General features: G+C 43.8%; 7 protein-coding genes and 1 long non-coding RNA gene across 13 annotated transcripts; 5 read left to right on the forward strand and 3 right to left on the reverse strand.

Annotated features, from left to right (window-relative positions):
* Positions 1 to 94: 94 nt before the first annotated feature.
* LOC100119370 (exonuclease 1) lies at positions 95 to 7002 on the forward strand. The gene is made up of 11 exons (XM_001603107.6): positions 95 to 365; positions 666 to 826; positions 910 to 1029; positions 1107 to 1368; positions 1439 to 1654; positions 1717 to 1998; positions 2089 to 2317; positions 5643 to 6079; positions 6152 to 6517; positions 6604 to 6704; positions 6778 to 7002. Exons 2-11 carry the CDS (start codon positions 666 to 668, stop codon positions 6794 to 6796), a joined length of 2193 nt encoding a protein of 730 aa, XP_001603157.2. The 5' UTR covers positions 95 to 365; the 3' UTR covers positions 6797 to 7002.
* Positions 2469 to 5407, reverse strand: LOC100677881 (GATA zinc finger domain-containing protein 24). Its single transcript, XM_003425399.5, has 2 exons — positions 4714 to 5407; positions 2469 to 4634 (listed from the first exon to the last, which is right to left on the reverse strand). Exons 1-2 carry the CDS (start codon positions 5125 to 5127, stop codon positions 3639 to 3641), a joined length of 1410 nt encoding a protein of 469 aa, XP_003425447.1. The 5' UTR covers positions 5128 to 5407; the 3' UTR covers positions 2469 to 3638.
* Positions 6956 to 8301, forward strand: LOC100678100 (translational activator of cytochrome c oxidase 1). The gene is made up of 4 exons (XM_003425404.5): positions 6956 to 7385; positions 7483 to 7729; positions 7813 to 7975; positions 8049 to 8301. The coding sequence occupies exons 1-4, from the start codon at positions 7208 to 7210 to the stop codon at positions 8247 to 8249; spliced, it is 789 nt and encodes a 262-aa protein (XP_003425452.1). The 5' UTR covers positions 6956 to 7207; the 3' UTR covers positions 8250 to 8301.
* A 501-nt stretch (positions 8302 to 8802) lies between these two features.
* On the forward strand, positions 8803 to 10342 carry LOC103315469. Of its 4 annotated transcripts, XM_008204408.4 has the most exons (5): positions 8803 to 9014; positions 9097 to 9129; positions 9236 to 9416; positions 9485 to 9843; positions 9943 to 10342. In XM_008204408.4, exons 3-5 carry the CDS (start codon positions 9270 to 9272, stop codon positions 10172 to 10174), a joined length of 738 nt encoding a protein of 245 aa, XP_008202630.1. In that variant the 5' UTR covers positions 8803 to 9014; positions 9097 to 9129; positions 9236 to 9269; the 3' UTR covers positions 10175 to 10342. The 4 variants fall into 4 exon arrangements, with proteins under 4 accessions (XP_008202630.1, XP_008202627.1, XP_008202629.1 ...); XM_008204405.4 differs by having other exon boundaries at positions 9097 to 9416; XM_008204407.4 differs by lacking the exon at positions 9097 to 9129 and having other exon boundaries at positions 9142 to 9416.
* Positions 10343 to 10413: 71 nt separating this feature from the next.
* Positions 10414 to 14480, reverse strand: LOC100119475 (chitooligosaccharidolytic beta-N-acetylglucosaminidase). 2 transcript variants are annotated; one of them, XM_001603198.5, is made up of 8 exons: positions 14291 to 14480; positions 13164 to 13250; positions 12602 to 12809; positions 12294 to 12531; positions 11860 to 12199; positions 11470 to 11797; positions 10968 to 11369; positions 10414 to 10896 (listed from the first exon to the last, which is right to left on the reverse strand). In XM_001603198.5, the coding sequence occupies exons 2-8, from the start codon at positions 13226 to 13228 to the stop codon at positions 10651 to 10653; spliced, it is 1827 nt and encodes a 608-aa protein (XP_001603248.2). In that variant the 5' UTR covers positions 13229 to 13250; positions 14291 to 14480; the 3' UTR covers positions 10414 to 10650. The 2 variants fall into 2 exon arrangements, with proteins under 2 accessions (XP_001603248.2, XP_032451775.1); XM_032595884.1 differs by lacking the exon at positions 14291 to 14480 and adding an exon at positions 13424 to 13560.
* A 942-nt stretch (positions 14481 to 15422) lies between these two features.
* Positions 15423 to 18502, reverse strand: LOC100678407 (dorsal root ganglia homeobox protein). Of its 2 annotated transcripts, none has more exons than XM_003425409.4 (4): positions 18280 to 18502; positions 17825 to 17959; positions 17319 to 17638; positions 15423 to 16868 (listed from the first exon to the last, which is right to left on the reverse strand). In XM_003425409.4, exons 1-4 carry the CDS (start codon positions 18355 to 18357, stop codon positions 16541 to 16543), a joined length of 861 nt encoding a protein of 286 aa, XP_003425457.1. In that variant the 5' UTR covers positions 18358 to 18502; the 3' UTR covers positions 15423 to 16540. The 2 variants fall into 2 exon arrangements, with proteins under 2 accessions (XP_003425457.1, XP_016836956.1); XM_016981467.2 differs by having other exon boundaries at positions 18274 to 18502.
* LOC116416016 lies at positions 17592 to 18329 on the forward strand. The gene is made up of 3 exons (XR_004226523.1): positions 17592 to 17701; positions 17790 to 18006; positions 18192 to 18329. It is a non-coding gene; the product is annotated as an uncharacterized LOC116416016 (long non-coding RNA).
* A 5005-nt stretch (positions 18503 to 23507) lies between the features above and the next one.
* LOC100119506 (bone morphogenetic protein 7) lies at positions 23508 to 25023 on the forward strand. Its single transcript, XM_001603219.5, has 2 exons — positions 23508 to 23957; positions 24036 to 25023. Exons 1-2 carry the CDS (start codon positions 23642 to 23644, stop codon positions 24926 to 24928), a joined length of 1209 nt encoding a protein of 402 aa, XP_001603269.2. The 5' UTR covers positions 23508 to 23641; the 3' UTR covers positions 24929 to 25023.
* The last annotated feature ends 1318 nt before the right edge of the window (positions 25024 to 26341 follow it).

The raw sequence follows: 26341 nt of genomic DNA on the forward strand, positions 1-26341 counted from the left end.
ACATGTTAGCATAAAATATGTGTAGCAGACGTCGCTTCTATAGAAGTTCTATATGCGGGTACTGCTGCAGTGGCGCGCTTTCTGCCGTCCTTTTGTCTGCAGATCCGTGTATGGGTACGAACCGCAGTCCTTTTGTCGTTGTGTGGATCGGAGAGCCTTATACCCCGAATCTCGCTTTTTTGACTCGAAAAACCAATGCTTCGAAGATTTAAATGATTTTTGTATCCTACTCAACGAGTTTCCTTAATTTCTCATCTTGTTTTATTTGATCCATCCAACTTTATGTCATTTCTCCGAGATTTTTGGATTGAGGTTATAAAGTACTGGTTGCTCTTCACTTTGGAGAAGAAAAACTCTCAAAGAAGGTAAGTTTTTCATAACTTTGGTCGACTCTTCTAAATTAAGCAATAGTTCCGACATACTACCAGGAGTTAATAATATTGTTTTAACGGTACTCACAAATTTTTAGTGATAATTTCAAATTTATTTACCATGCTCTGTAACATTTGTTTACACTATGGTATACTTTATTGTTTTGTTTTTTCTATTTTATTCTAATTAGACAATTCTTTTTAATTTTTTTATTGAATAAGAAAACTATTATTTTCATTTTATAAATCAGTGCCTCTTTTCTAAGTTGGTTTGATTATTGCATGTTTTTCTAGATGGGTATTACAGGACTCATTCCATTTTTGGAGAAATCCTCAAAGAAAACAAACATTTCGGAATTTGCTGGTAAAGCTGTGGCCATAGACACTTACTGTTGGTTGCACAAAGGAGCGTTCTCCTGTGCTGATAAAATTGTCATGGGTCAACAAACTGATGCGTATGTTGACAATTGAAATTTCTATTTTTTCAAACGAATCTGAAATCAACTGATGGCAATGTATTTTTTGCTTTTTTCCTCAGTTATGTAAAGTACTGTATGAAGTTTGTGAACATGCTACTTGGCCACAATATAAAACCAATACTTGTCTTTGATGGAAGACATCTTCCTGCTAAGGCAGAGACTGAAGTTAAGAGAAGAGAGTAAGCTTTTTTTATATAGAGTGCACTAAAAATATGATAATGTATCATTGAATTTGAGTATATTTATTTTTTCACAGATCTAGGGAAGCCAATCGCAAGAGAGCAGCAGAACTAATTAAGATGGGCAAGATAACTGAAGGAAAAAATCTTCTGAGAAGGTCCCTGGATGTTAGTCATAAAATGGCTCTGGAAGTCATGAAAGAGTGTCAAGCCCACAATGTTGACTGCATTGTAGCACCTTACGAAGCAGATGCTCAGCTAGCTTACCTGAATATTTCTGGAATAGTAGATGTTGTAATTACAGAGGACAGTGATCTCACACTTTTTGGCTGCAAAAAGGTATATAGATCTTATCATAACTTGAAATACTTACAAAGTCTTGAATATTTATAATTTTCATATTCATTAGATTTTCTTCAAAATGGATATGTATGGATATGGAGTACTGGTAGAGCAGGATCGTTTGCACCTGGCAATGGGACTGAGGCTTCCAGATTTTCATATGGATAAATTTCGACACATGTGTATTCTCTCTGGCTGTGACTATCTGGCATCTCTTCCTGGAATAGGCTTGAACAAAGCTTGCAAATTCATCGTTAAAAACACAGATGACAATATATACAATGTGAGTATCCTTCTTTGCTGCTTTATACAGCAGTAAAGTTACTAAAACATATCGTGTTTTAGGCGCTCTTGAGGCTGGCCTCGTCTCTAAATATGAAATCGTTGGTGGTAACGAAAGAGTATAGGGACGGTTTTATGCGGGCGCTTGCTACTTTCAAGCATCAGCTAGTTTACTGTCCACTACAGCGCAAGCAAGTGCGCCTCAATCCACTGACTCCAGACATTACCGAGGAGCAGCTAACGCACGCCGGTTCCGAGGTGGACGAACAACTTGCTTGGCAGCTTGCGCTTGGCAATTGTGATCCTTTTAGCAAGGAAATGCTCCACAACTTCGATCCCGACAAAGTCAGATATTTATAGATATATCGTTGTTTTTCTTTATTTACAAAAATTATGTTTATTTCAATATTTTTAAAAATTATTTTATATTTCTAGCCTCGATTGAGACGCACAAATTCTTGGAGCGAAACAGCTATAGCAAGACATCAAAGCATTTGGTCCCAGACATTCAAAGTAAAGGAAGCTGAAGAAAAGAAGCCAATCATCACCCCAAAAAAAGAAAGACAATTGGCCGTTAAAACACCAAGTACTCGGGGAAAGGTTGTGGTTTTAAAGACTGATTATTTAAAAAAGGATGTAACGCCGAGAAAACGAACATTTGAAGGTACGTATTTTTGCATTTTAATTTTTATTAGATTGGAAATAAAGTGACCAAAATGAATATTTTTTAAACTACTACCTATATTTATTCGAACGACTATAATAAGTATTTAAGGGGAATGCATTTTGAGCATACAAATGAAATGATATACCACTTATATGTCTACTTTTTATTTACTAGTACTACAATTGGTAGTGAAATAGTTTCAGCTTGAAAGCTAAAAACATGTAATGATATTAAAACTAATCATATCAGTTTTTACTATTAAGACGTACTCTATGTAAAAAAGTAATCTTATAAGATATTGGTTTTATTAAAAAAGTTTTATATAAATAATTATCTAAATAATGGTAAAGGAAAATTTATAGGATTACATAATTTTATTTATTATGCATAATCGTTGAATTATTTACTTTTTACATTTAGTAGAAAAGATGAATATTGGATATAATTTATGATTTCATTATTAAACAAGCAACAGTGTTTCACAGCAAAACCAATTAGAAAATTTATATAGTTCAGTAAATGTCTACATGCATCCACAAAAAAGTAAATGATATCACATGGTATTTCCTTTATTGAAAATCTAACTTAAACATTTTATTTTCTAAACATTGATGTTAATGTTACTTGATGATTTACTTTAATGTCCAATGATTAATATGTATGATCATTATTAATAGCAGCAACCGTCTCTAGAAAAAAAATCAATTCAGTTTCGAGTGTCAACATTTCTTTGCAATCTTCATTAATTGAAATGAAAGTCATAGTTTTAATTATTAATTATAAAAACTTCAAGTAATTTAAACTAACTTTTCCCAATTACAAAGATGTGCTTTTTTTAATTGGTTAATAACAATGAAATTGAATCATTCTTTTTTTAAGTGTTGATATAATATAGAATATGTTTTTTTTAATCTTTTTCAAAAATCGTTTTATGCGTAATATTAGCGAAATTCACATTCATAAAATGAAGTTTCATCTTTATTTTTGTAAAACGAAATCTATTCTTTCTTTTAGTATTATATGAAACTACAACAAAGATGAAACCTATTTATAAAATATGTTTTTTGACACATGGATTACTTTTCATACTTATAAGTATGTAATTTGAAGTTACATGTGTTTACTCTACATATATATTAAAAAATTTATTTCCAACTCTATATTATATTAACATAGGTTATTACAACTAAGGTTTGTAAAAGAACATGTTTGTTCTAAAACAATAAGAAATGGATTCTGATCTCGCGAGAATGATCTAATTAAAAACCAAACAGTGTATCCAGAGTTCTCTTGAGAAACAAGCTTAAGAGCTACCTTCTTACTCGTTCTTCCAATTTCGTCTAGCTATAGGCATAAGTTTAGGTTCACCATTAACGAATTTTATGGTCATCGTCGGGTTTCGCTGATTTACGTTAATTTTGTCCAATTCCTCCTTTAACTCTTTAATTTTCCTCTGCTGGAATCTTGTTAAATCGGTCTTGACGGTATATTGGCTACTAACTAAAGCTCTATTTTTCATAACGGTTATAACGTCTTCTTTACAACTTAAAGTTACACGGAGCGGTCGGCATGTGTTGGGATTTACTCTCCCTAATCGCCTAGTTTGCAAATCATCCACATCGACGTTAGGTATGTTTCCGAGTATTTCACGCGCTCGTGAGGCATCTCTTGAGGCAAGCAGAGCATTAAATTGGTTGATATCTTCTAAAGTTGAGTAGTCCTGTGATATTCTTAAATTGTCTTCTGGCACATTGTATATTAAAAGGTTTCTGGACTTCATATCTCGTTCCTTAATCTCTTGAAAAATCTCTGACAAGTCCACATTTTTTTGCATCTGATTAGTTTTGATGTTTTCTAGTTCGGTTGTGACTCGTTCTAGTTCTTCTCGTAACCCACTCACATCATTTTGGACATTTTCAAAATTTGAGGTCTTGGCTTTGATTGTGTTGAGAGATGACTCCAATTCATTCATGCGAGGGTCAAAAGTGTTAAGGTGAGTGGATACAGAGTCCAGTGAATTTGAGATATTAGAAATGGACGATTGCAATGCTGAGATTCCTTGCCAAACAGTATCCAAGGTAACTTTGTTGTTCATATCATTACTTGCGTTTACATTCTGAGGCCTCATGTCTGTTAAAACCTTGACATCATTGTCATTGTCATTATCATCATCATTATCACCATTGTTATCATTCAGATTGTGATTGACATTATTAATCGATTCCTCTAGTATCTCTATGGAGTTGTTGAGCTCACCATAGTCTGTATTATCATTCTCATTGTCCAGTTCGATGTAGTCTTGTTCCTGAATAATCTATATAGTTAAACAAACAAGTGAATTAGTGAAATTCAACCTCCTGTTTAAAAAAAAAAGGCATATTGAATTAACCTACCTCTGCACATTCATTGTCCTCTTGAACAAAGGGTTTCTGACTGACAACCATCTCTTCAGTTGTCTTTTGTATTTTCGTGTATCGCATGCCACTGTTATCCTGCTCCTCCTGGATCAGAGGGGGAATGACCCCGGGACTGGCGACAGCAGTTCTGTTTTCGTTGCTTAAAGGGTTGTTGACAATCTGGGACTGCTGTTGCTGCTGTCTACGTTTGGCTCCGCGCCTGGTGCGCATCTGATAGGAGCCGTTGCCAGAGAAGGGTCCGCTATCGGTAGGTCCGCAGCAAACGTTGAAAACGCCGTCGGAGCTGATTTTGTATCTATGCGAGCAGGACAGATGGAAGGGTGTACCGCATTTCGAGCATCGAATTGTTCCGGACGCTATGTTTCGCCCGCAGGAGCGACAGGCAACCATAACCTCGGCCTCTCACAGCAGTCGACGACGGTGATGACTCGACTGGCGCATGTGGAAACGGACGGGAAAGTACTTTTGAACTGAGACCGTTTGCAAAAACTATCAGTAACGAAGTTGAGAAATTGAAAAATGACGTTTTTTTTATGTAAACACAAGTCAAAGTTCTGACTCGAGCGAGGCCTAATTTGACAATGACGCCATGTTATTTTGTTTCACTGTAGACTGTAGAGTACGACGTAATTTTCCAGGAAACGACAATCATGGCGGCGATATGGCCTACTACCTATATATATATATGCATATATATATAGCTATACTGATGATGGAAGTAGGAAAGTTCAGGGTGGGGACTTTGGTTGGCGCGAATTTTGAATTATGTACATATACATACCTGCATACTTTTATAATATCTGGATCTATATTTATGTCTATAAAGATTCTACAACAAAATACAAAGATCTATCAAATTTTTATTAATTGAATTTATACTTCAAAACAATCATTATTATTTTCAGAATCTGAAATGGAAGTAGACGAAATAATACAGATGTATAAAGATGAAGTAAAGTCACCAACTACATCAGCACAAGCAGCCAGAACAAAAACGGAATCAGAAGTTCCTTCAACCGATGATGAAAAGACTTCACCTATTCTAGTGAAGAGATCAAATCCATTTAAAAAAATGAGCAATTCAAATGAGGTATCCCCGAGTCTTTTGCATAGAATAAGAAGAAGACTGCCAATCAAAAGTCGACTAAAGGCAACTGTGATAGATGACACGGCAGTAGTTCAAAGCCAATTCTTTGCACCTGAATCTGGTTCAAAACTTGTAGAAGAAAATGAGCCAATGGATCTGGCTGAGCCTATTACTACCAATTCTGATAAAGAAAATGTAGATTCCTATGTTAAGAGAATTATTATTCCTGAAACTGAAGAATTTGAAGAAGATGATGTATAGTTTCAGTTGTATTTCTTTACAAAAATGCTTTTATATTTTATTTATTTATTTACTTATTTATTTCAGCTTTCAAAAGTACAAGGAGAACTAGATAAAGATAGTGGTTATAAAGGTTCCAGTGTTGAGAGGGAACTAAGTGTTTCAACTATGAGTTGTGATGATTCTATTAGCGAAAAAAAACCTCTACAATCAGTGGATAACGTTACATTGCAAAATATTGATAGTCTGAAAGTTGAATTTAACGAAGACTCAATGAGGGTAGAAAGTTCTGAATATATGAAAACAGATGAGGATGACATGGAGTTTTCAATAACTAGGCAAGTTTTTACAGAAACTAGATCAAGTATGTTCAAGTATGAAAATCCAGTAAAAGATAAAAGACTGAAAAGAGATAATGAATCACAAAATATTCAAAGATTATCTCAATCATCGGTAATTTAATAATATTTATTTAAATTAATTCGCCTAATTCATTATAAGAAAATAGGAATCAAATTTTTGTTTATTTGAATCAACAGCAAGGAACTTCAAGTCGACGTGGCGCCAAGACTAACTCAAAAAAGACTGCAATCATTCAGGGTCAACAGAGTTTATTAAATATGTTTGGTTTTCAAAAAAAGTAAGATTAATAAAACTAATATTCCAATTTTTAATTTCAGCTGTATGTATAAAATTTTTTGTTTTTGTTTTAGGAATGCTCTTCAGCACTAACAAAAAATGCAATTAATATTCAATTAAAAAAACATAACACAGTATTAAAAGACTTTCCCTGCTAGCTAGGGTACATAAGTATAAGACATTTAGTTTTGTTGTACTAAATTTGTGTCAATTAATGTTATGATATTTCTTCTTTGAGGTGCCAATTGTGCTATGATGTAAATAAACACTTGTACATACATATTTTTTTCAATCATGTATCGAGACAATTTTTATACATTATTAAAATTAAAACCTTACAAAACTTACAATTGCGTGTTCATACACTCTTCTCAATCAAACCTTATAGATTCTCGCGACATCTGTGAAATTGTATACACCTAACCTTAAAGTAGCGATGTTAAAAGATGTCAACACACATAATTACTAGGTATTTGTAGATTAAACATTTTATGTTTTCAAAAAATGACTAGCCTTTTGAAATTCGTCTTTCGACACAGAAATATTGTAAATTATACAGAATGCAAAAGGTTTGCTGGTCACAATAAATGGTCCAATATAAGACACATTAAAATGGCAAGAGATAGTGAAAGGGCTTCTGCTCTGCAAACACTTATCAAGAAAATGAAAATAGCAATAGCAGGTATTCTTTTGATAATGATCACTACAATTTTTGTAGCAACTGCATATCATTTATTACATTTATTTATATTATTATATGAATTATTCTGTTTTTGCAGAGGGTAAAAGTGCAAAACCTGATGAGAATGTAAAATTAGCAAGACTTATAGATCAAGCTAAAAAGAATTCATTACCGATGGCAACGATTAAAAATTTACTGGAAAAGATGCAAAGCTCCAAAGCTAAAGGTCAGACCGCTGTCTTTGAATCTAGAGGACCATCAGGTTGCGTAGTGTTAATACAATTGTTGTCAGAAAATATAATCCACACCAAACAACATTTAAATAGTCACCTTAGAAAAACATTGTAAGTACAAGGATATAACTAATTTATTGACTATGTTACACATAAACTGACATAAGTACAACGTCATACACATTTTATTTTAGTTTTTCGCCCGCTGAATTAGCTAGTGAGAACTACTATTTAAAAAAAGGAATCGTTTTGACAGAAGTTGATGGGCATGATATTGATAATGCATTGGATGATGCAATTGAGATTGGTGCTGAAGATGCAGAAAAATGCAAAGAGGAAGAAAAGGAGTTTCTAATGGTTATTATAGAGATAATATATTGTATCAAAATCTACAATTTGAAGTATCATTACACTAATCTTTTTTTTTTAGTTTTCATGTCAAGCATCCGAACTAATGAAAGTGAGAACCAAGCTAGAAGATTTAAATTATAAGATAATTCAAGCTGACGTTCAGTATATACCTCAAGTTTTTGTGGAACTGAATGATGAGGATATGGAGTTGGTTAGTAAATTGTATGAAAGATTAAATAATGTTGAAGAAGTGGTTGGAATATACAGTAATATATTATAAAATATCATATTCCAATCTGTACATATATAAATAAATCATTATTTATAACGTCTTTAAATTATTTTAATTAAAAAAATTGTCTACAATTTGTTTGTATTTAAATTGTAACATTTACGCAATGAAATTTATATAGTATGCATGTATGTATGTACCTATGTACTACATACATACCTACAATGAAAAATAAATTTTTAACTAAAATTTATGAGTTTAAAAAAAATGAATTACTATCAAAACATTATCATAGGTAAAATAGTTATGATTTTACTATCACTAATTCTTGAAAAAATAACCGTGCATTACATATACACGGTGCTTGCCACGGACCACGGTTCAGATACAGTCACAAAATATATAGATATGTTGGTTGACAGAAGAACGTAAGACAACCCTAAAAACGCTTCACATAATATCTATGTATAAGTAATATAGTAGTCTTTTGTCTGCGAAATAGCGTTTCAAAGCCCGCTCAACTGCGGCTCTGCTCACTGCTGCACTGCCGCATGTCCATTATATCTATATATTATACATATAATATCCATACACCGTGGATCATGGTGAGTGGCGCTGCACGCGTTCGGTCGGATTCCCGGAAATTTTCGAACTGAAAATCGAGTCTTGACGTGTTGGCAACGCATCAGATCTCGGATCGGTTTTGGCCTGCTTCTATGCTTCACGGAAGTAGAGAAAACCATCCGCATTTCAGTTCATTAAATTTGCACAAAAAGAAAAAAGAAGGATACGAGTAAGGACGAGCTGAAACAGGTGAGACTGACATTTCGTTAGCATTTCGCAGAAATCAAGTAAATTGAAGCTAGCCTGTGTTTGTGAAATACGCTTTGTTTAGTTACTCAAACGTGCAGTGTTGATAAAAAACTATGTAAGTACATAGGTAGGTAACGTAAAGCACGGAAAAAAGTTTTTGCAATGGGCCGCAGCACTCACGACACCAGTAGTAGGGCTACTAGGCGACTGACTGATTTTAGTGTGCCGAAAATCCGGAAAATCGTGCATAAAGTTATGACGAAACACTGTGACGATAAATTTTATCACAAAATTGATTTGATAAAAAAGGTTTTAAGGAAACTGAAAGTCCATCCTGTGGGCTGCAGTGAGACAAGCAAAATACGAAACATGATCAACCGGTGGATAAACACTAATAAGCCAGTAGGTATTTTATTACTTAGATGATTTTATTTGTTTTTTCATTCTTGATTCATTAATTGAAATTTCAGACTGATGAAGATAATGATGATAAGAAAGATTTAAAAATGGAAATTGCAAAAATCAATGAAAGCAAAAACCCAACAGATAAGCAACAAACAGTTGCATTAAGTGAAACCACTGGAAAGTCGGCACAAGCTGATTCTGCACAAGTCGTACCAGTTGTTCTTACCTTGGAAAGGATAGATGAACAACAAATGGTCACAATTGATCAAAGCACCAAACAAACTAATACTGATGAAAAAGTAAGTGCATCTGTGAAAGACTTATCCAAATTAAAAAAAGAAAAGATCATCCCGTTAATTGATTTAACGAGTTTGGATGCTGATGAGATTAAAAAAGAGCCAGTAGAGAATGACGAAGGATCCAAGTTAGTATCTGAAATCCGAATGTGTATTGTACACATATATATATTTAAAAAAGTTCAAATTATTTTTACTCATTGTGCATAATATATTTTTATTTCTAGTGCTGCATTGGATAGTCAAGTTGTAAATGCTGTAATGCCAGGGTATAATTATAATTATTACTATAGCTATCCGTATAATGGATATAATTATAATTATGATTATAACTATCATAAATATTGGTATGCTTACTACAATGGCTATAACAATTATGATCAGCAGTACAATAAAAACACAAATTGTAACGGGGTTTATACTGCAGCACCTGTCAATTACACGAATAACAACGTTTAACACACCTAATTTAGTTATAAGTTTAAAACATATTATTACTAGAAAGCATGACTGTTAATTTATTTTATAATATTTCATTATATTTGACATAAGGGAGCGTGAGCAACGTTTTATTATTTTTGAAACGTATGTACTAGCGATTGAGTATAAAGTTTTAATAAAAAAAGTCAACAAAGTTTTGTAATATTTTAAAAATTTGAAGATTTAAAATAATTTGTTTTATTAATAGTACTTTTGTGTTAAAATGTCAAAGAAATATATGGTCACTATATATTTCTGTTTTTATTAAGTAAATGTAAATTTCATTCTTTTGGTTTCTTCTTATTTTCAGCAAATTCATTTGATGTACAAAAAATTAAAATCAGTTACATTATGTACAGTTTTATATGTAAAGATCACAATATAAAATCGCAAATCATTCATCATCACTCTTGTATCTCTTAAAAATCAAAACTTTTATTACAGTTTATCACAATTTAAAGGCACTGCCCCTCGTGTTGATTGCACCACTCGGGAGTAATGGCCTCAGGCGAGATTCTCCGTTGGTTCAGCCTGGCGATGTGGGCCTGTAGTCTCGGCTCAGCCTCGGCCGTGCCTATCTTTGAGGGATCGCTCCAGAGCCTCTCAGCTACTGCAGCAGTTCTTGGCCACACGCGGGAGTCCAAGCTTCCAACGGATACGTATTCGCCCCACATGCAAGCTTCGCCTCCTAGCACTCCATCCTGTAAACAAAGTGAGTCGTTGTACGAGACAATATTATAGTTGTCAATCTGACATGTAAAAATGTAATTACATGCTGCGGAATTTGATTTTTGTAGGCATCACGCCAAGTATGGTACTTGGTCACACCCCAGAAGCCATGATCTAGGTACCAAGCATCCTTAGTTGATACGATCAGTTTGTAACCGAGATCGAGGAGCTTCTTGTTCAGGTCCTTGTCAGCCTCTACCCAGGTTTGAACTACGAACTTCGTCTTGTTTAAGTAATTCTCTATAAACTCCGGCGAGGTCAGCAGTGAGCTCCACACGATAGCTTTGTCCGTGGCCTTGTCTCCGCTTTCCTCATTAATCATATCCAATTGTTTGTGGTGAACGTTTGACCATATTTTCAAGAAGTCTTCCGTAGTACGACCCAGTCCGATTTTTGACATACCGGCTGTTACTTCTTCGGTGGCGTTCCAGCAGTTGATAAAGAGCTGTAAGTGTGAGAATAAGAATTTAAATGACTATAATCTATACTTGAATAACTAAAATTCAATTATTCGATTGTGACAGGCGAATAAAAAATCAACGAACCTCGTCGCCGCCAAGGTGGATAACACCAGTCCTGCCGAAGATATTGAGCAAATCCTTGTATAAGCTTCTGAGTACCGCAAAAGTGTTGGGATTAACTGGATTGAGTTGACCGCAAGGCGGTTGAATGCAAAAATCCCGCCATGGCTGCTGATTCACGCAAACGGCCAGATTACCAAGACCCTGAGTTTCGCCCCATTCCCAGCCAGCGCCGGCGTGTGACGGCGAGTCCAGCTCCAGGAGCACGCGAATCCCTCGTGACTTGGCATATTTTACGATTGACTGCATAGACTCCACACTGTAGATCTTGTCGGGTCCGTAAGCGCCGTACCTGATAAATATTGGTAAGTAAAAATATAACGCGAAAGCTAATAGCACGCTTCAGACGCTTACATAGCCATGAGCGGAATACTGCGTATCTCAATCGGAAAGCTCTGGCTGTCGGTGGCGTGCCAGTGAAGAACGTTCATCTTGACAGAGGCGAGTGCATCGATTGTGCGCATGATGTCGGACACTGGCAGAAAATTACGACCCGTGTCAATAAGCAGACCGCGATGCTTGAATACAGGCTTGTCCCTTATGTTTGCAGAATCCAAGATCACAAGTTGGTTGCCACTACTGCCCGTGTAGTTGTTGAACGAAGGCGTCGAGGCTGTTAGCTGAGACAAGGTTTCCAAACCATGACGAGCTCCGTAGACTGTCTGGGCAGCAATCAAAACCGCCACGTCCGACCCTGTTAAAGTAAAGACTCAGTTTGTATTGCTTGCTGCGTTAAGTGAGGTGTTGAAAACGTCTAAAGATTTTTTAAAATTTTCTAAATTAGATACCACTGCTTGAGATTTCCAAATCGTATGCCTCGTTGGTCTCCCAGTCTAGCTGTAAGCTCGAAGACTCGACCTTCAGATGAACGACAACCTTGCGCTCAGCGGGTTTGCAGTCGTGGCCACAACTTGTTTGAATGTTCCTGAGGAAGACATCGATCGCGTCTGAGACGAAGGTTCGCGCAGACTCGCTTAGGTCGTTCACGTTTAGGAATTGGAAGCTACGGGGACTGACGACCAGGTACTGTGAAATTACAAATGCGATGATGTAAATAATTTTAAATTTTCCATATAAGTAACCCAATAAAGCTTACATTGGTACCGGTAGTCATTGGTCCAGTAGGTATAGGCCAAAGGCCAGCAGCATTTGAGCAAACCAGCCGACAGGCTTGAAGGCTCGTGTGTTGCGACAGTCCGATGTTCGTTCGAGCATTGTCATGTCCTCGCATTGCGGCTGGGTCGACAGGACGTGATGTCCGCTGGCAGCGATTGCTCTGAAGGCATTCAAATGTCCTGATGAATCTAAAAAAATAAAATTATGTATTGCCTTGCGATACTCGGGATGATTTTACTGAAACGGTATTGATTAAATGTACACCCCTTTCAGTTCGTTAATTTGAAAAAATCGCTTTTTGGATTGCATTAGAATTTGCAAAAATCTTTGTTTCTCACCACTTAATATGATAGAAAAAAAAAATTGAATATGTACTGAATTTGCAAAGAGTACGCGTAGTAATAAGTAGGCATTTTATTCTAATAAAAACGATCGATCCAGCGTTGATCTCAAAGATATGCGGCTCATAAAAGTGCAAATCAAATCAATGATCAGCAATCAGTATATTCAGTATGTGAAAGAACAAGTCAATCTACACTTACGACTGTTTACGCGCATCGCCAAAGCCGATCAGCAGAAGAGCGAGTATGCAGAGAAGCGGCTTCATTTTCAGTGTATTATCCGTTAATCTGGAAGATCAACAAAAGAATATCTCCATTTTATACTCCAACGAGACAAAGCCTCTCATCAATGTAAACAGCGATAATCCGACGTATGCATCGGAGCGTATGAATTAAAGAAATAACATTGTCGTTGCACAATTCCACGGCGACGCATCAGCGATCATTATATAATTACTCACGAAGCACAAGAAGCGCGTGAATGTGCGCATCCTTTCCCACGCGATCACGGCTAGGTATATATGTATGTACACCTTTAGCTACTCGAGACCACGTTCTTCCGACTACCTACGCGCATACTGTATAGTTGCACGAGTCTATAGGCAAGCAAGCCCGCGTGTCAGCTGATGCTCCGCCACATCGGGGAGGGCGAAAATAAAAAAAAAAAACTGGCGCGCGCGGCTATTTCGAGCGCGCGCCCGAATTAATCGAGAGCCCCTCCAGTTGGAGAACGCTGCTCTTCGATTTTCAAGACGCGCGCGTAGGTACGAGCGCGTGTGCCGCACCTGCGCAGGTGCTCTATCCCGAGCCAACTATTATTTATTAGCTACGCGAATGGACAATCGGTCGCCCGCGGCTGTGTAGCGTACTATACGCATATACGATCCATTAGCTTAGCTGCTGGCTATATTCTGTGTCGTCGAGCGATGCATGGATGATATGCCGCTTCGTTTTATTCGAGCGCTATATCCCGTGCGAATTGGAAGAAACGGACAAATTATTTTGCTCTCTTAAAGGGAGATGAATTATGTCACGGGCGCGACTACCTCAATTGGTATTGTACATCGTGTGAAAGAAATCTGTCATGCTGATAAGCGTATATCTTTAATTAAGTATATTGTATCCGTGCGCTTATGGGTATCGAAGGTGCGCTTTGTTTTGCCGAGCTCGATTCAAACAATGCGCGCTATGATGTCTTTTGTGAACGCTGACTGTGGGCACTTTTGTGTTGTGATGATCGTACCAAGTATATTAGAGCATTATTTCGAAATCACGAAAATTCTATAGTCATAATAGATATGGCGAGTAAAAAAAAACGAGAATCTTACCTGCTTTTCAATGCTGATCACGAACTTATCGAACCGGACGATAACGAAACAAAGCTAAGCGGGGAAACCGACAGTGCTTAAAACTATAAAAACAACAATATCTAATCACCGAGCCATAGTTACAGGCTGTACACCGGCGGAGACTCGACCGGCTCGGCTCGACCGTCGCGCGCAAACTGAGCCACGAGTCGCGATATATACCCTGCACTAGTCCCTCTCTCTCTCTCTCTTCCGCGAGCGTATTCTCGTATAAGTATGTGGACACGTACACAGACACACGCGTGGACGAGCGAAGCGTCGGGGCTATGGCTTTTAATTCACGCGACCGAGCGATCGATGCCTCGGATATACTTAGGCGAGCGGGATCGATGGGTCAGATAGCTGGAAAATCGCTGGATGAGCTGCTACGTATATTTTGTTATATTTCACAACAATGTACGATTGTAATAGTAAAATGTAGTTCACGCTTTATAGACTTCTCTCAATCGTGCTAACAGTAACTATTACAATGTGTCGACATTCTCTGATTTGAATTCGAGGCAACGTTAATTTTGAAGCTAGCATTTTCTGTAAGCATTTCTGAGCCGATATATGCAAATGCTGCTTGTCACTGGCTTGCGTTACTTCGCTATAATGGCGCTTTTTGTATAAACAATTGTCGCGCGAAATCTATGCAAATTGTGCGGGCGAACCTTATCGAGTGCCGCATGCGGGAAAACAGAGCCGCGAAAGTGTTATTTTCGAAAACGATAACGGGAGAGCGAGCTCGGCCGGCGCGATCGAGGTCGCGCATCGGCCGACGAGCGTCTCTTCCTTTCGCGCGCGCGGGAATAATCGCCCGGAACAGCGGAATTGCTCGACCTGAATTGCGGAAGAAAATTTGATCTTAACACAGTAAACGCCGGCCGGGAGAGCGAGACGAAAAGAGAAGAGCGAATGTGCGCGCAAAAGTGCTTATCTCGTGCTGCTGGCCGCAGATAGGCAATCGAATTTATCCCGCTGCGACGCGGCGGTGCATCCGGACGCCGCGCTTATCCCGCAGTGCGATCGCGCGCGCTCATTTGCAATTAACGCGCACAGCAGCGCGCTGGAGGAAAGGGGACGCCGGGCTTATCACAGCAGTAACGCTATACTCATTTCACCATGAAACTTTATTATTGGTTTGCTTTATTATTCATACGGACGATCGATCGTCCCTTTTTCCAGCTTCTCGCTTATGCTCGAGCTACACATGCTTACAGCCTATAGAATTAATGCGTTATTATTCGATAATATACGTAGTTGCCTGTTTTTTTTTTTTTTTTTTTCGTAGCGAGTAAAAAACTTTGGTACAATAGTGTCTGTGTGTAAGGGCCAGGGCTACAGCTGCGATGCCGCGAGAGGGAAATATTCTCATTTCTATATATTTATATCTACCTATGTTTAGCCTTAATTAATTATGTACACTCCGGTAGAGGGTTGCGTATGTGTAAATTACTCGTACATGTATGTGGGGCCATTCGGGCTGTATTCTCCGAAAGTCTTTGTGACTAGAACAAAGGGTATACGCATACTATAGATATACAAAAATATAATAAGCTAAGCTACGGGATTTTTACACGGTGTAAGCGAACTTCTTGCTCCGCTGCAGTGTATCATATGTCTGAACAGCTCTTTCTTCTTCTACGGTAATGAAGGAATACCCGATAGCTTATTAGGATTAAATTTAGTTGAGATCAGACAACTATATGCAATCCAATCGAGTTTGGTCCTTATACTGGCAAACTGGCTCATTGTCGGCCTTCCAGTGTCTGATGGATCTTCGACAGCTGTCTGAAATCTCTGCAGCTGCGTTTCCACGTCGTTTAATGCGAAACTCAAAGAAAATATATTACAGATTTGCTGCCTCGTGTCACACCTGACCGTTTCTACTTGATTAATTTCGTAGCGTTTTCTCGGAATAATTATACTGTGACATTAATTTAATGGAATCAAACGACTTTATGGTTTTGCGAGCTAAAAGCCCAAACAATTCCTACCGATCAATCGTCGCAGTCTTGATCTGGAAGCGCCATGAATTACATGCATTTTTTATTTCTACATCCGTTATACAGAGTAATCATATTGAAATTTCGTTTTTACTTTTTTACAGATAACAGTAGGGGAGTGAAATATAGTACGAGGTCTATAATCTCGACTCATAGTCCAGCGCACTTCGACTCATCTCTCTTCGAGAAACGTATGTACAGCCCTCGTTGCATCGCTGCGGCGTTACTTGTTGGGTCCGTTGAGGGTGACGTCGAGCGGCTCGTCGGGTGGCGGGCTGAGCTGCAGGTGCTGGTGCTGCAAGTGGTGGTGCGCCGCGAGGTGATGCAAGAACCCCGGCGGTGGATGCGGGGCTACCAGAGCCGTGGGGTGTCTCACGTTTCCCGATGCACTGTTGCTGCTCTTCATCGTGAGGTCGATCTCTGCCTCTTGGGGTGGTCGCTCACTCTCCGGAGAAGAGGAAAGCGGCGGCGGACTTGCCGAAGAGGAGCGCGGCGGAGAGCCGCAGCCACATCGCTGCCGGTCCGGTGATTTGCACTCCGAGGATGGATACCTGTACGGGTTTAGTCGATGGTTAGATCGTCTGAGTATATGGCGACCGTTATTATGTTATAAAATCAATCAGATGCAGGCGTGAGAGATGCAGAAAAAAAAGAAAATCGAGTCGTATTTATATATGCTTTCCTTCATTTTTATTCCTCGGGGAATTATTTGAGGAAGTCGAGCGTTTTCCAATACGCGCGCTCTTTATTTCGGACAAAATGAGGCGTGAAAAGCAAAGGCGTGTCGTACAAATTTAAAGTAAAAAAGTATCCGGCATTCGAACCGAAACTTATCTAATTAAGGAATCTTATCACGACGTTAAAACTACTAGATAACCGCTAGATAAAGCCTATAATTTCATATCTTTCAGGCTCTACGCAGAATCGTAATCTCTTATCCAAGAAAGGCAGACAGGCATTCGGAAGTATGGCTTATCTATAACTCTATAAGCTCAACATACCCATGGGGTGGCGGAGGCGGCGCTAAAATTCGATAATCTCTGCAGACGGATCCCATTTCTGCGTTGCCGATCTTCTCACCGGGCGGCGACAGCATCGGTTCGGGTGTTTGAGCCGGTTGAGCTTGCGGATGAGGCGGAGGTGGTGAACCAGATCCCGGTCCATCCGGCCGCTGCTGCTGCGGGTCCTGCAGACCAGGCGGCGGTCTCAGAAGGAGCGGCGCCGCGCTACCGAGACCCAAACAACGCATACGCCAGGCGTCTTGCAGTAGCTGCAGGCGGGCCTGCTTGCGCCACTTTGCCCGCCGGTTCTGAAACCAAACCTGAGCAACGGGAAGGTTATTTGCCTGTTTATTGCGAACATTTTACCGACGAGAAGTGTCAAGGTATTACTCTGAAAACGTTAATTTTTACCTATCTTTACAATAATCTTCATTTAATTCAATAATGGTATTCAACTTTTTTCACGCAAAGAAAATGATAATCGACTGTATAATCGAAAAATGTACCTGTACTCGAGCTTCAGAGAGGGAAATCCGAAGTGCGACCTCCTCTCTGAGAAAGACGTCGGGATAATGGGTCTTCTGGAATAGTGACTCCAGCTCCTGCAGCTGTTGCGGCGTAAAAGTCGTTCGATTTCGTCTCTAAAATAGTGAAATAATTTCCTCGCATCGATTCTACTATGTCAAAGGTGATACGCAAAGCGGATGACTCGCTTTCGACTTGCAACCCTTTGCTTGCAAAAACTTTGTAGACATAACAGTGAATTATCAAAAAGGTAGCGAGGCAAAGGGTTGAAAGCTGATTCCCACTTATAAAATATCGTTAACAGTCCCTCGATCTAACTTATACTAATAATGTACACCGTTTTTATAGGTAGCAAAAAAAGTTGGTAGAGGCTTTTAGCAGACTGTACACCCCATGCAAGACAACGTCGATGCCAGCAAAAGAAACGTACACTGACCTGACGGCGACGTCCGAACATGTACTCGGTGAGTAGATCTGCTTGCGGTCCCAAAGGCGAGAGGTACGGTCCCGCCATCCTTTGTGCTTCAAGTTCAACTAAACTCTAATTAAAACGACTAAATGACTATTTATACACCGGGAGAATATCACACTGACAAGGAATCTCTCAGTTCTCCGGCCAAGTCGACACTGTACACGCGACTGACGGTCGGCTCGACTCGACTCGGGGGTAGCTTCCAGGCGGGTCGGAGCCTCGGTGCGCGGCCATTGGCTCGCCGACTCTCTTGGGGCGGGGCTGACGCGAAGGGGGTGATGCCACCCCACGCGCGACGTCGAGATCGACTTCGCTGAGGCGCAAGCGCCCGTTTTTGCTGCTGACTTTTTGGCCAAGGGGGCCGGAAGTCAGAGGGTATTTTGGGTCCGAGTCGGAGGATGATTTTAGGTACACCTGAAGCATATCCGTCTATTATTCAAATTTAAGTTTTACACTTTTTTAGGGGTAGGGTGGGGAGACTCCGAACGTGCCCCAACTGGTACATACGTTTTTTCACGTTCCGTTTCACTTGATCAGTTGGCAATATAGTGCATATTCTCTTAAAAGCATTTTCGCTTGCGAAGCATCTAAAAAGGCGATTCGAGAGGGAACAATTCGTTCGTCTTTGCTCGAAGCACAAGCATCGCACACACCTCGAAATCATAACAGTTTAAGCTCCGTCCGAGCGGCTGTCCGAGAGACTCGGCCGCTGGAGGCAGAGCGCCTGATTAAAAAGACTACAAGCGAGCTCCCTGGCCCTCTTTCGCCGGGCAAACAAACAGCAGCAGCAGTAGCGTCGCCGTCGTCGTCTTTGGCGGCCGAACAATGAGCGAGGAAAATGAAGAATAAGGCGAGCGAGACGGAGAAATATACGCAATCTTTTTAATTATGAAAACGGCGCTTTGTGTTTCATTCTGTTTTGTTGTCCCCGCGCGCGCTCCTCCCTCTATTCTATTCGGGCCGTTTTTTTCCGCTCGTCCCTCGCCTCTTTTTTCTCTTTATATTATAAGGGCGAAAGCGAGAGAGAGAGAGAGAGAGAGAGAGAGAGAGAGAGAGAGAGCGAGATAGAGGGAAAGAGAGAGAGTGGGAGGGACAGACGCGGAGCTGGAGCTCGGACTGCTGCAGCGGCTGCCGCTGCTGCTGGAGCAAAAGAGCGCGGGGAGGGGCAGGGGAGGAAGAGGGTGCCAGGGTGAGATTGCTTTAGTAATGAATTACATGGCCTCGGGCTGTGTGCCTCTGTCTGATCCTGGCCGGGCTTGCACTACTGCAGCAGCGGCGCGTCGCCGCGTTTACATAATCTGCGCTAGAGGGAGAGAAGGGGGAGGGGTGGGGGCAGAGTTTTTCTTTTATTTCTTTTTTTCTCGCTCTATCTCCGAGGAGCCGCGCGAGGGAAAATGAATTTTTTGTTTCTCAGCGGAGGCTTCTAGGAGGATCGGACGCGGTAATGACGTTTGCCGGCTGGCGACGGGCAGAGAGAGAGAGAGAGAGTAGAGACTCTGTTATTATTATTTCTGTTTTTGTTCGTTGCCCTGTGCGCGCATTAGAGAAACGTTTTCGCGTTACGTGCGCGGAGAACTGGCTGCATGCATGCATTTCGATTCTTTGTAGACTTTACGGCATGCGAATGCACGGCTCGGTGCACTGCACTCATTTAGCCCTGAAAGGGTGTGAGAGACATTATTTCCAGTTAGAGGATATTCGGGAAAAATGCTGATTAAAATACAAAACCGAGTGTGCCGCTGCAGCAGCTATTCGTATAAAAATGTTACTCATTGTTCGAGGACGGGCTCGACAGCTGGATTTTCCCCGAAAAAAGTTAGACAGACTCCCCGCCGCAGAGAGGTATAACGAGTGAAAATACGAGAGGCTTCTTTTGCAACTGTATCAAGCGCGTACTCTAAATCGTAGAGACGGTCATCGGGTGGCGAGCGCGGAGCAGAAGTGCAGTCGCGAAGGGGGCGGAGCGGCGTGGACCAAGGGGGAGAAGCCGGCGCTAAGTTAATAAGGGCGGCGCCGGTAGGCGCATTGTGCGATGGCGTTGTCTCCCGTCGGCGGCGATCTCCATATCAGCCGCGAGATCGTACGAATCGCAGCGAGTGTAGGTGCACGCGAGAATCAAGAGAAATGCGCTGGCTGATGCGCACACAATACACCGCCAACGATCCCGACAATGACGGCAAAAGTCAATTAGGAGCTGCGCGCGCGTGCACGCGACGAGAGAGAGAGCGATGAATGAATTGGAGCGCGCGCGAGCCGCAGACCGGCATTGTTTAGGCCCTGCGCGCGTGTGCGTGTAATTTTTTTGTTCGCCCCGCGTCTGCCGAGTTTCAATGAATGCGCGACGCGATGTAATAACGCCGCGGTCGGGCTTTGATGCTTGATTGCACGAGTCGTAATATACGCATAGTGCAAAAGTCGAAACGCGATGAAAAATCGAATCGCCTGCGATAATATATAAGTTCGTAGTATATACAATCGTGTCGCAATTATATAGGCAGCGCAGCAGTGGAAGAAGCCATCACAAGGGCTCGACGGGCCATTTCGCCGCGTAGCGCATCAGAGCTGCTGCAGCTAGCATCAGAGAGATAGAGGGAATATCTCATCAGCAGTAGAGGAGCCAAATGTTGCGGAAACAATGCGCGCGACGCCGTCCCTCCCTTTTTCGCCTGCCGCTCGCGCTCATTGTCCCGGCCGGCGCCCCTCTCCCGCTCTCGCTGATTCTTCTTTATGCGTGTAATGAAAATGCAGTTTTTTCTTTCTCTCTGTCCTCTTTATTTTGCTCTCGGAGCTTTTTCGCTCGACGTCGTCGGCGAGGGTGCAGTGCTGTAGCGAGGCCCGTTTGTCGGGTTCGGTTGCAGCGCGCGTCGAATAATTGGGCCTAGTTCCGCGTGTGAGCTTCGATCGGTCGGCGCACACAAGCCGCTCGCGACTGCGGAGCGCGCATCGGAGAAGAAAAGGAAGAAACGAATAAAAGTAATCCCCGAAATTCGCGAACCGTCGGACCATCTGCCGCCGCTGTAGCTCGGAGCTCGGACGAAGAAAAAAAAAAAAAGAAAAACAAAAAACGCCCAGAGCTCGCGAGATAAAGAGGTAGAGGCGGAGTCGCGGCGTTGATTAAAATAACCTCGTCAGGCGGCGGCTGGCGACGCAGTCGGCGGAGTCGTATTCAGATCCGCTGAATTGTGTCGCGCACGTATTCCCGCCATAATTATTCGTCTTGCACAAATAAACTCGAAAGCGAAGTCGGGAGAGCGGGCCTTTTGTGCGCGCGTTTTCGGTTTAATTTCATGAGATGCCCGCAAACAATGCTGCGGATTCCGAAAACGAAAGCGGGATCTAATTGCGCGGCCTCGAGCGGAGCCGGAGTTTGGGCGGGCGCGCGGAGCTAGAACACTAGGGCCATCAGGCGAGGAGACTCCGCGGGGGGGGGGGGGGGGGGGGTTGAGAAAACATTAATCTAGGCATGTTTTGCAATCTCTCCCTCTCTCGCTCTCCACCCACTGCGAACGGCGCGCTGCACGTACACCAATGTACGAGCGGCGCTCTATTATACGTACATCTTCGCACAGCGGCGGCAGCTCCGCGGCGCATAATGGAACGCTGTTATTGCTGCGTTATAACGGCCTCTACACAATGTGCTACATTTCGACGTGGCGGGCGTCTGTCGCGCGAGCCGAGATTAAAATTTTCCGGCGCGAGGGGGAAAAACAATTATCCTGCATCCTGCATCCCCCGCCTCTTCCGTTCGCGGATACGTCGCGGCCTCGTTATTATTAGGTTGGCTTTTTGCTCGCAGCAGCGGCACCGCGACGTGAGCAGCTTCGCGAGGAGGCTCGAGTTCCGCATCTCCGGGGCATTCTTCGCGTCCGCGCTGCGGAATCTCGCGCTCGGGAGCCGCGCGACAATGCGGGGGAGGAAGGCGCGAAACCGTGATCTCGCGCCCCGACACCTTCGCATTATCGTTATTATACGCGGCGATTGTCGGACCGGCATTGTCTCGTAATGGCGATTGTCAGAAAGCCGGCTGCGCGTTAAGCGCGAGCGCCCTTTCTTTTCCTTCTTTCCCTCCTTTCCCGTCTTTTCCTCTTCTTGTCTGCGCCGCTGCCGTCGATCTTCGAGACGAGGCGCGAGTCCGCTGCTATTTTTGAATTTCGCCGAGGCCAAGCGCGCCCAGTGCTATCTCGTCGCGGGGGCGGACGCACATCTCTGGGCTGCGGTGCGGGATAAACGGCGCTTGACCCTGCCGCCCCTTGCAAGACGCGCAGTTCAGCCTGGCGCCTCAAGATTCTCGCCTCGGATCCCCTTATCGCTGCTCCGACGAGTTGTCGCCAGATGTTCCGCGAAGCCGCGCTTAATCGCGCTCGCTCCCGAGAGTGATCGATCTCGCGATTTTTCCCTTCGCGTCGATTTCAAAAGAGTCCGAGATGAACCCGGCGCGAGAAAAAATCCCCCCCCCCCCTCTCTCTCTCTCCTTCATAATCCATTAAGAACGCGCGCAGCGCAAGCTCTCATTCATCGCATTTACCGCATCCGCAGCGGCGGGCAACGAGAGCGGTAGCTCGCTGAAAGAGAATGAAGGAATAATCAAGCTAATTACAATTAGCGAGATTAAAAAAGAAAATTGAACGTAATTTCACGGCTGGGCGGAGCTTGCGACAAAAGCCCCGGCGTAACAAATGCGGAAGCTGCGCAGCTGGCACGGCAGTGCAGTCTGTGTCGAAGCCGAGCCGGAGAATGGAAAATTATATGTGGACTCGGGATCTTTGTAATCGGTTCCATTTACGCGAGCTGCAGCGGATACGGAAAACCGCAATCCCCCAGCGAGTCGACGAGGTAAGAGAGACGGGAGCTTTTGAATGTGCGGAGAGCCGACTCCTCCTCCTCCTCCTCCTCCTCCTCCTCCTGCCTTTTTCCGTATCGATAATTCGAGATCAATTAAGCGCCAGCTTTTCGCTCCTCGATTCGCTAGGGTAATATTCATTCGGCGCGCCTGCCATAAACCTCAGGTAGTGCAGACCGCCCCGGCGGCTTATTGGGCCTTCGGCGCACCCGATCCGCACAGCCGCATACCTGTACGTGCAGTTATTGGCGCAATAAAGTTGAGTAAGGAGCCTTGTAATGCAGTCTTTGGGGAAACCCAAAGGTCGTCGGGACTTGGGGATTGAGTATACGCAGCTCAGTCACCTCCGAGCCTCGTACGAGTCAGTAGCGTTCAAACGATCGGAGAGGAACGTAGTCTTCTACACCGCTAGTTGGCGCACGCAGCTCCTTCGGTGTGTTGTTGTTTACACGAGGGACCGTGAAATCGAGACTTAAAGCTACCGACATGTCTCGTGCAGTTTTGGGGGGCCGAGCATGCGTGCTCGTCTTGTTCGTCGCGGTGCTCTCGTCGACCGAGCAGATTGGCCAGTGTCAGCGGCTAACTGGAATTTACGTCGACAACGGAATGGGCCAGACCGTCGCGCACCGCGTGAGCTCTCGGAGGGAAACGCGCGACATAGCTCGAGACATCCTCGACATGCTTCGACTTCCAGCAGTGCCGGCAAGGGCAGCGCGTTTCCGCAACGATTCGATCGAGAGCAGTGGCCCGGCTTCCCGCTACATTCAGGACGTCTACAGGTACACTCTCAACCAGGATGGAGGTAAGTCCAGGCGGAGCAACGTGTAACGCTTCGCGCGAGGGAGCATCGATCTAACCATGCTTGTGCTAATCCTTTCAGCTGGGCTGCGCTTCGAGAACGCGCAAGTACTCAAGGACAGCGACGTCGTCGTGAGCTACGCAGCGGCGACGACGAGCAATCGCGCGGACAAGGAGGACATCCTGCTGCAGTTCGACTTGTCGGAGACGCCCAAAGAGATCGAGTCCGTTATCGGCGCCCGATTGCGCCTGCACCTCGGGACTCGGGAAGGCAACTCGGTCGCCTCGGTGCACGCGTGGATGAATTTGAAGAACGCGACGAGCCAGCAGAAACAGCGACAGAAGAGAAGGATTCGACTGGTCGACTCGGTGGAGGTGAGCGACGCCGTCGAGGGCTGGATCGAGCTGGACGCGACCGAAGCGCTGCGCTACTGGCTGTCGAGGGGCGACAAGGCGGCTAGCCTCCGGCTGTCGGTCGCTGTCGCCGAGGGCCGAAGCGGGAAGCTGCTGGAGGAGCCCTTCCTCGTGGGCTACTTCAAGAGCGGTTCGAGACTGCAGCAGGCGGGGGTAGCGGCAGCGGTCGCGAGGAGATGGAAGCGGAGCAGCGGCGAGCTGTGGCCGTACAGCAGGAAAGCCGTGTACAGCAAGAAGCCTTCGTCAGGCCAGTGCTTGCTGCACACGCTGTACGTGCGCTTCCGCGAGCTCGAGTTCGACAGGATGATCGTCGCGCCGGACGGCTACGACGCGCAGTTCTGCGCGGGCGAGTGCCACTTCCCCCTGAGCGACCACCACAACGCGACGAACCACGCGATCATCCAGACCCTCGTGCACTTTCTGCAGCCGGGCCGAGTGCCCCAGGCCTGCTGCGTGCCCACGCAGCTCGACCCCATGACCGTCATTTACTCGCGCGACGGGCGCAACCACGTCCTCAAGAGATACCACAACATGATCATCAGGGGCTGCGGCTGTCACTGACGGCCCCGACGGCTTATAGGACATTTGACATCTGACTTGCACGCACGTTGTAAATAGTAGAGTATTTTTGTAAATAAAGTTTTGTTGAAAAGTCACGCTGGTTCTGTACGATTTGATTTGCATGAAAGTGATTAATTAGGAAATCCCACTGCGAGCGTCTCCCCGCGGTAGAAGTTTGGAAAACTGAAACGAAGCGAGGGCTCCGCAACAGCTACGTCCCTGCGATCAAGCCCGGCGGAGCGGTGGCGGCGGCAGCGTTCGCGGTTGCCGGGGTTTTAATTACCCCTTCCCATTACGGCAACCCCGTTAGCGGGTTCATTTAGTCACATTAGCCCCCACCGCGCCGCCCCCCTCTTCCCGCCCTCTTTCAAAGTACAGCGTATACGTGCGCCCAGTATATACGCAGACAAACTAAAGCCAGAGAGAGAGAGAGAGAGAGAGAGAGTTGTTCGCGTAGCGCAGACCGCACACTGGCTTTGCAAGCTCCCGCGGCGCTCCCTCGACCAGATCTAATATGCGACGAGGCCGTGTCGGATTTAGGTAACCAGCGAGCGTGTGTGTGCGCGCGGTCTGCGCGGCTTTGGAAAATTTCGTCGGGTCGCGTCAAAGCGCCACGTACGCGCGGAAGCTCGTCGGTCTAATATATCGCACGCGAGACACTTTGCCGGAAAAAAATTCGCTCAGCCGGCCGAAAAGCCGCAGATATGAAATAAAAAGCCGAGCCGGAGATTTTCCGATCGATCGATCTCGTATCGCGGGAGCGGGTTAATTCTCGCATCGGCCAACTCCGCTGGCGCAGCCCGCAGCAGCGGCGGCAGAGGAGAGCATTTAAACGCGGAGGATTGGCGCTCGGGTCCGCTGAAAGGCCAAAGCCCCGAGCCAATAGTGGTTTTCCCTCCTCTCCTCCGACTCCGCCGCCGCCGCCGCACCGACACGGGGCATAGAAAACGGGCGATAGGGGCTCATCCTCCGCTCCGAGAAAGAGGCCGTGTCTTAGTTGCTGTAACTCCGCTCTGCTCTGGCTGGCTGGCTGGCTGGCTCCATTAACGAGGAAACGCGGGAGTGTATTGGATGCGTTTAATTACCGGTGAGATATCGTTAATTACTCGGCGGCTGGCTGAAAGCCCGATGCCGCTGCAAAGTTCCGCGTGAAATTCGAAAAACTGGGCGCTTGTCCCGCGAATCAAAGCGAAAAATTGGAATGGAGCTGGCTTTGAGGGCCGCCGGTGGAAAATAGTTGCTGGCAATTAAAAGCCGAGTTTGCCTTTTTCCAATTTGATTTCGATCGGCAATCGTATATTCACATCCGACATGGTTGCACACTCGATAAAAAGTCCGTTTCTGCCTCCTCCAAAGCTGGGCTCCATTCGCAGAGGGACGATTCGCGCAGCAGTCCGCGGTGGTGCGGCTAGC

This window comes from Nasonia vitripennis, chromosome 1, assembly GCF_009193385.2.
Source record: "Nasonia vitripennis strain AsymCx chromosome 1, Nvit_psr_1.1, whole genome shotgun sequence".
In the NCBI taxonomy this organism is placed as follows: Eukaryota; Metazoa; Arthropoda; class Insecta; order Hymenoptera; family Pteromalidae; genus Nasonia; species Nasonia vitripennis.

Coding starts and splice junctions, on each gene's coding strand:
- LOC100678100 (XM_003425404.5), top strand. CDS start 7,208: ATGACTAGCCTTTTGAAATTCGTCTTTCGACACAGAAATATTGTAAAT. Junction 7,386..7,482: donor AATGAAAATAGCAATAGCAG/GTATTCTTTTGA, acceptor CTGTTTTTGCAG/AGGGTAAAAGTGCAAAACCT. Junction 7,976..8,048: donor AAGAAAAGGAGTTTCTAATG/GTTATTATAGAG, acceptor TTTTTTTTTTAG/TTTTCATGTCAAGCATCCGA.
- LOC100119475 (XM_001603198.5), bottom strand. CDS start 13,228: ATGAAGCCGCTTCTCTGCATACTCGCTCTTCTGCTGATCGGCTTTGGC. Junction 11,798..11,859: donor AGTATTCCGCTCATGGCTAT/GTAAGCGTCTGA, acceptor AATATTTATCAG/GTACGGCGCTTACGGACCCG. Junction 10,897..10,967: donor AAAATCAAATTCCGCAGCAT/GTAATTACATTT, acceptor CTTTGTTTACAG/GATGGAGTGCTAGGAGGCGA.
- LOC100677881 (XM_003425399.5), bottom strand. CDS start 5,127: ATGGTTGCCTGTCGCTCCTGCGGGCGAAACATAGCGTCCGGAACAATT. Junction 4,635..4,713: donor AGGACAATGAATGTGCAGAG/GTAGGTTAATTC, acceptor TTAACTATATAG/ATTATTCAGGAACAAGACTA.
- LOC103315469 (XM_008204405.4), top strand. CDS start 9,177: ATGGGCCGCAGCACTCACGACACCAGTAGTAGGGCTACTAGGCGACTG. Junction 9,417..9,484: donor GGATAAACACTAATAAGCCA/GTAGGTATTTTA, acceptor TTGAAATTTCAG/ACTGATGAAGATAATGATGA. Junction 9,844..9,942: donor GAGAATGACGAAGGATCCAA/GTTAGTATCTGA, acceptor TTTTATTTCTAG/TGCTGCATTGGATAGTCAAG.
- LOC100119370 (XM_001603107.6), top strand. CDS start 666: ATGGGTATTACAGGACTCATTCCATTTTTGGAGAAATCCTCAAAGAAA. Junction 1,369..1,438: donor CACTTTTTGGCTGCAAAAAG/GTATATAGATCT, acceptor CATATTCATTAG/ATTTTCTTCAAAATGGATAT. Junction 1,999..2,088: donor ACAACTTCGATCCCGACAAA/GTCAGATATTTA, acceptor TTATATTTCTAG/CCTCGATTGAGACGCACAAA.
- LOC100119506 (XM_001603219.5), top strand. CDS start 23,642: ATGTCTCGTGCAGTTTTGGGGGGCCGAGCATGCGTGCTCGTCTTGTTC. Junction 23,958..24,035: donor CACTCTCAACCAGGATGGAG/GTAAGTCCAGGC, acceptor TAATCCTTTCAG/CTGGGCTGCGCTTCGAGAAC.
- LOC100678407 (XM_016981467.2), bottom strand. CDS start 18,357: ATGGCGGGACCGTACCTCTCGCCTTTGGGACCGCAAGCAGATCTACTC. Junction 17,960..18,273: donor GACGTCGCCGTCAGGTCAGT/GTACGTTTCTTT, acceptor TCACTATTTTAG/AGACGAAATCGAACGACTTT. Junction 16,869..17,318: donor CCGCCTCCGCCACCCCATGG/GTATGTTGAGCT, acceptor AAACCCGTACAG/GTATCCATCCTCGGAGTGCA.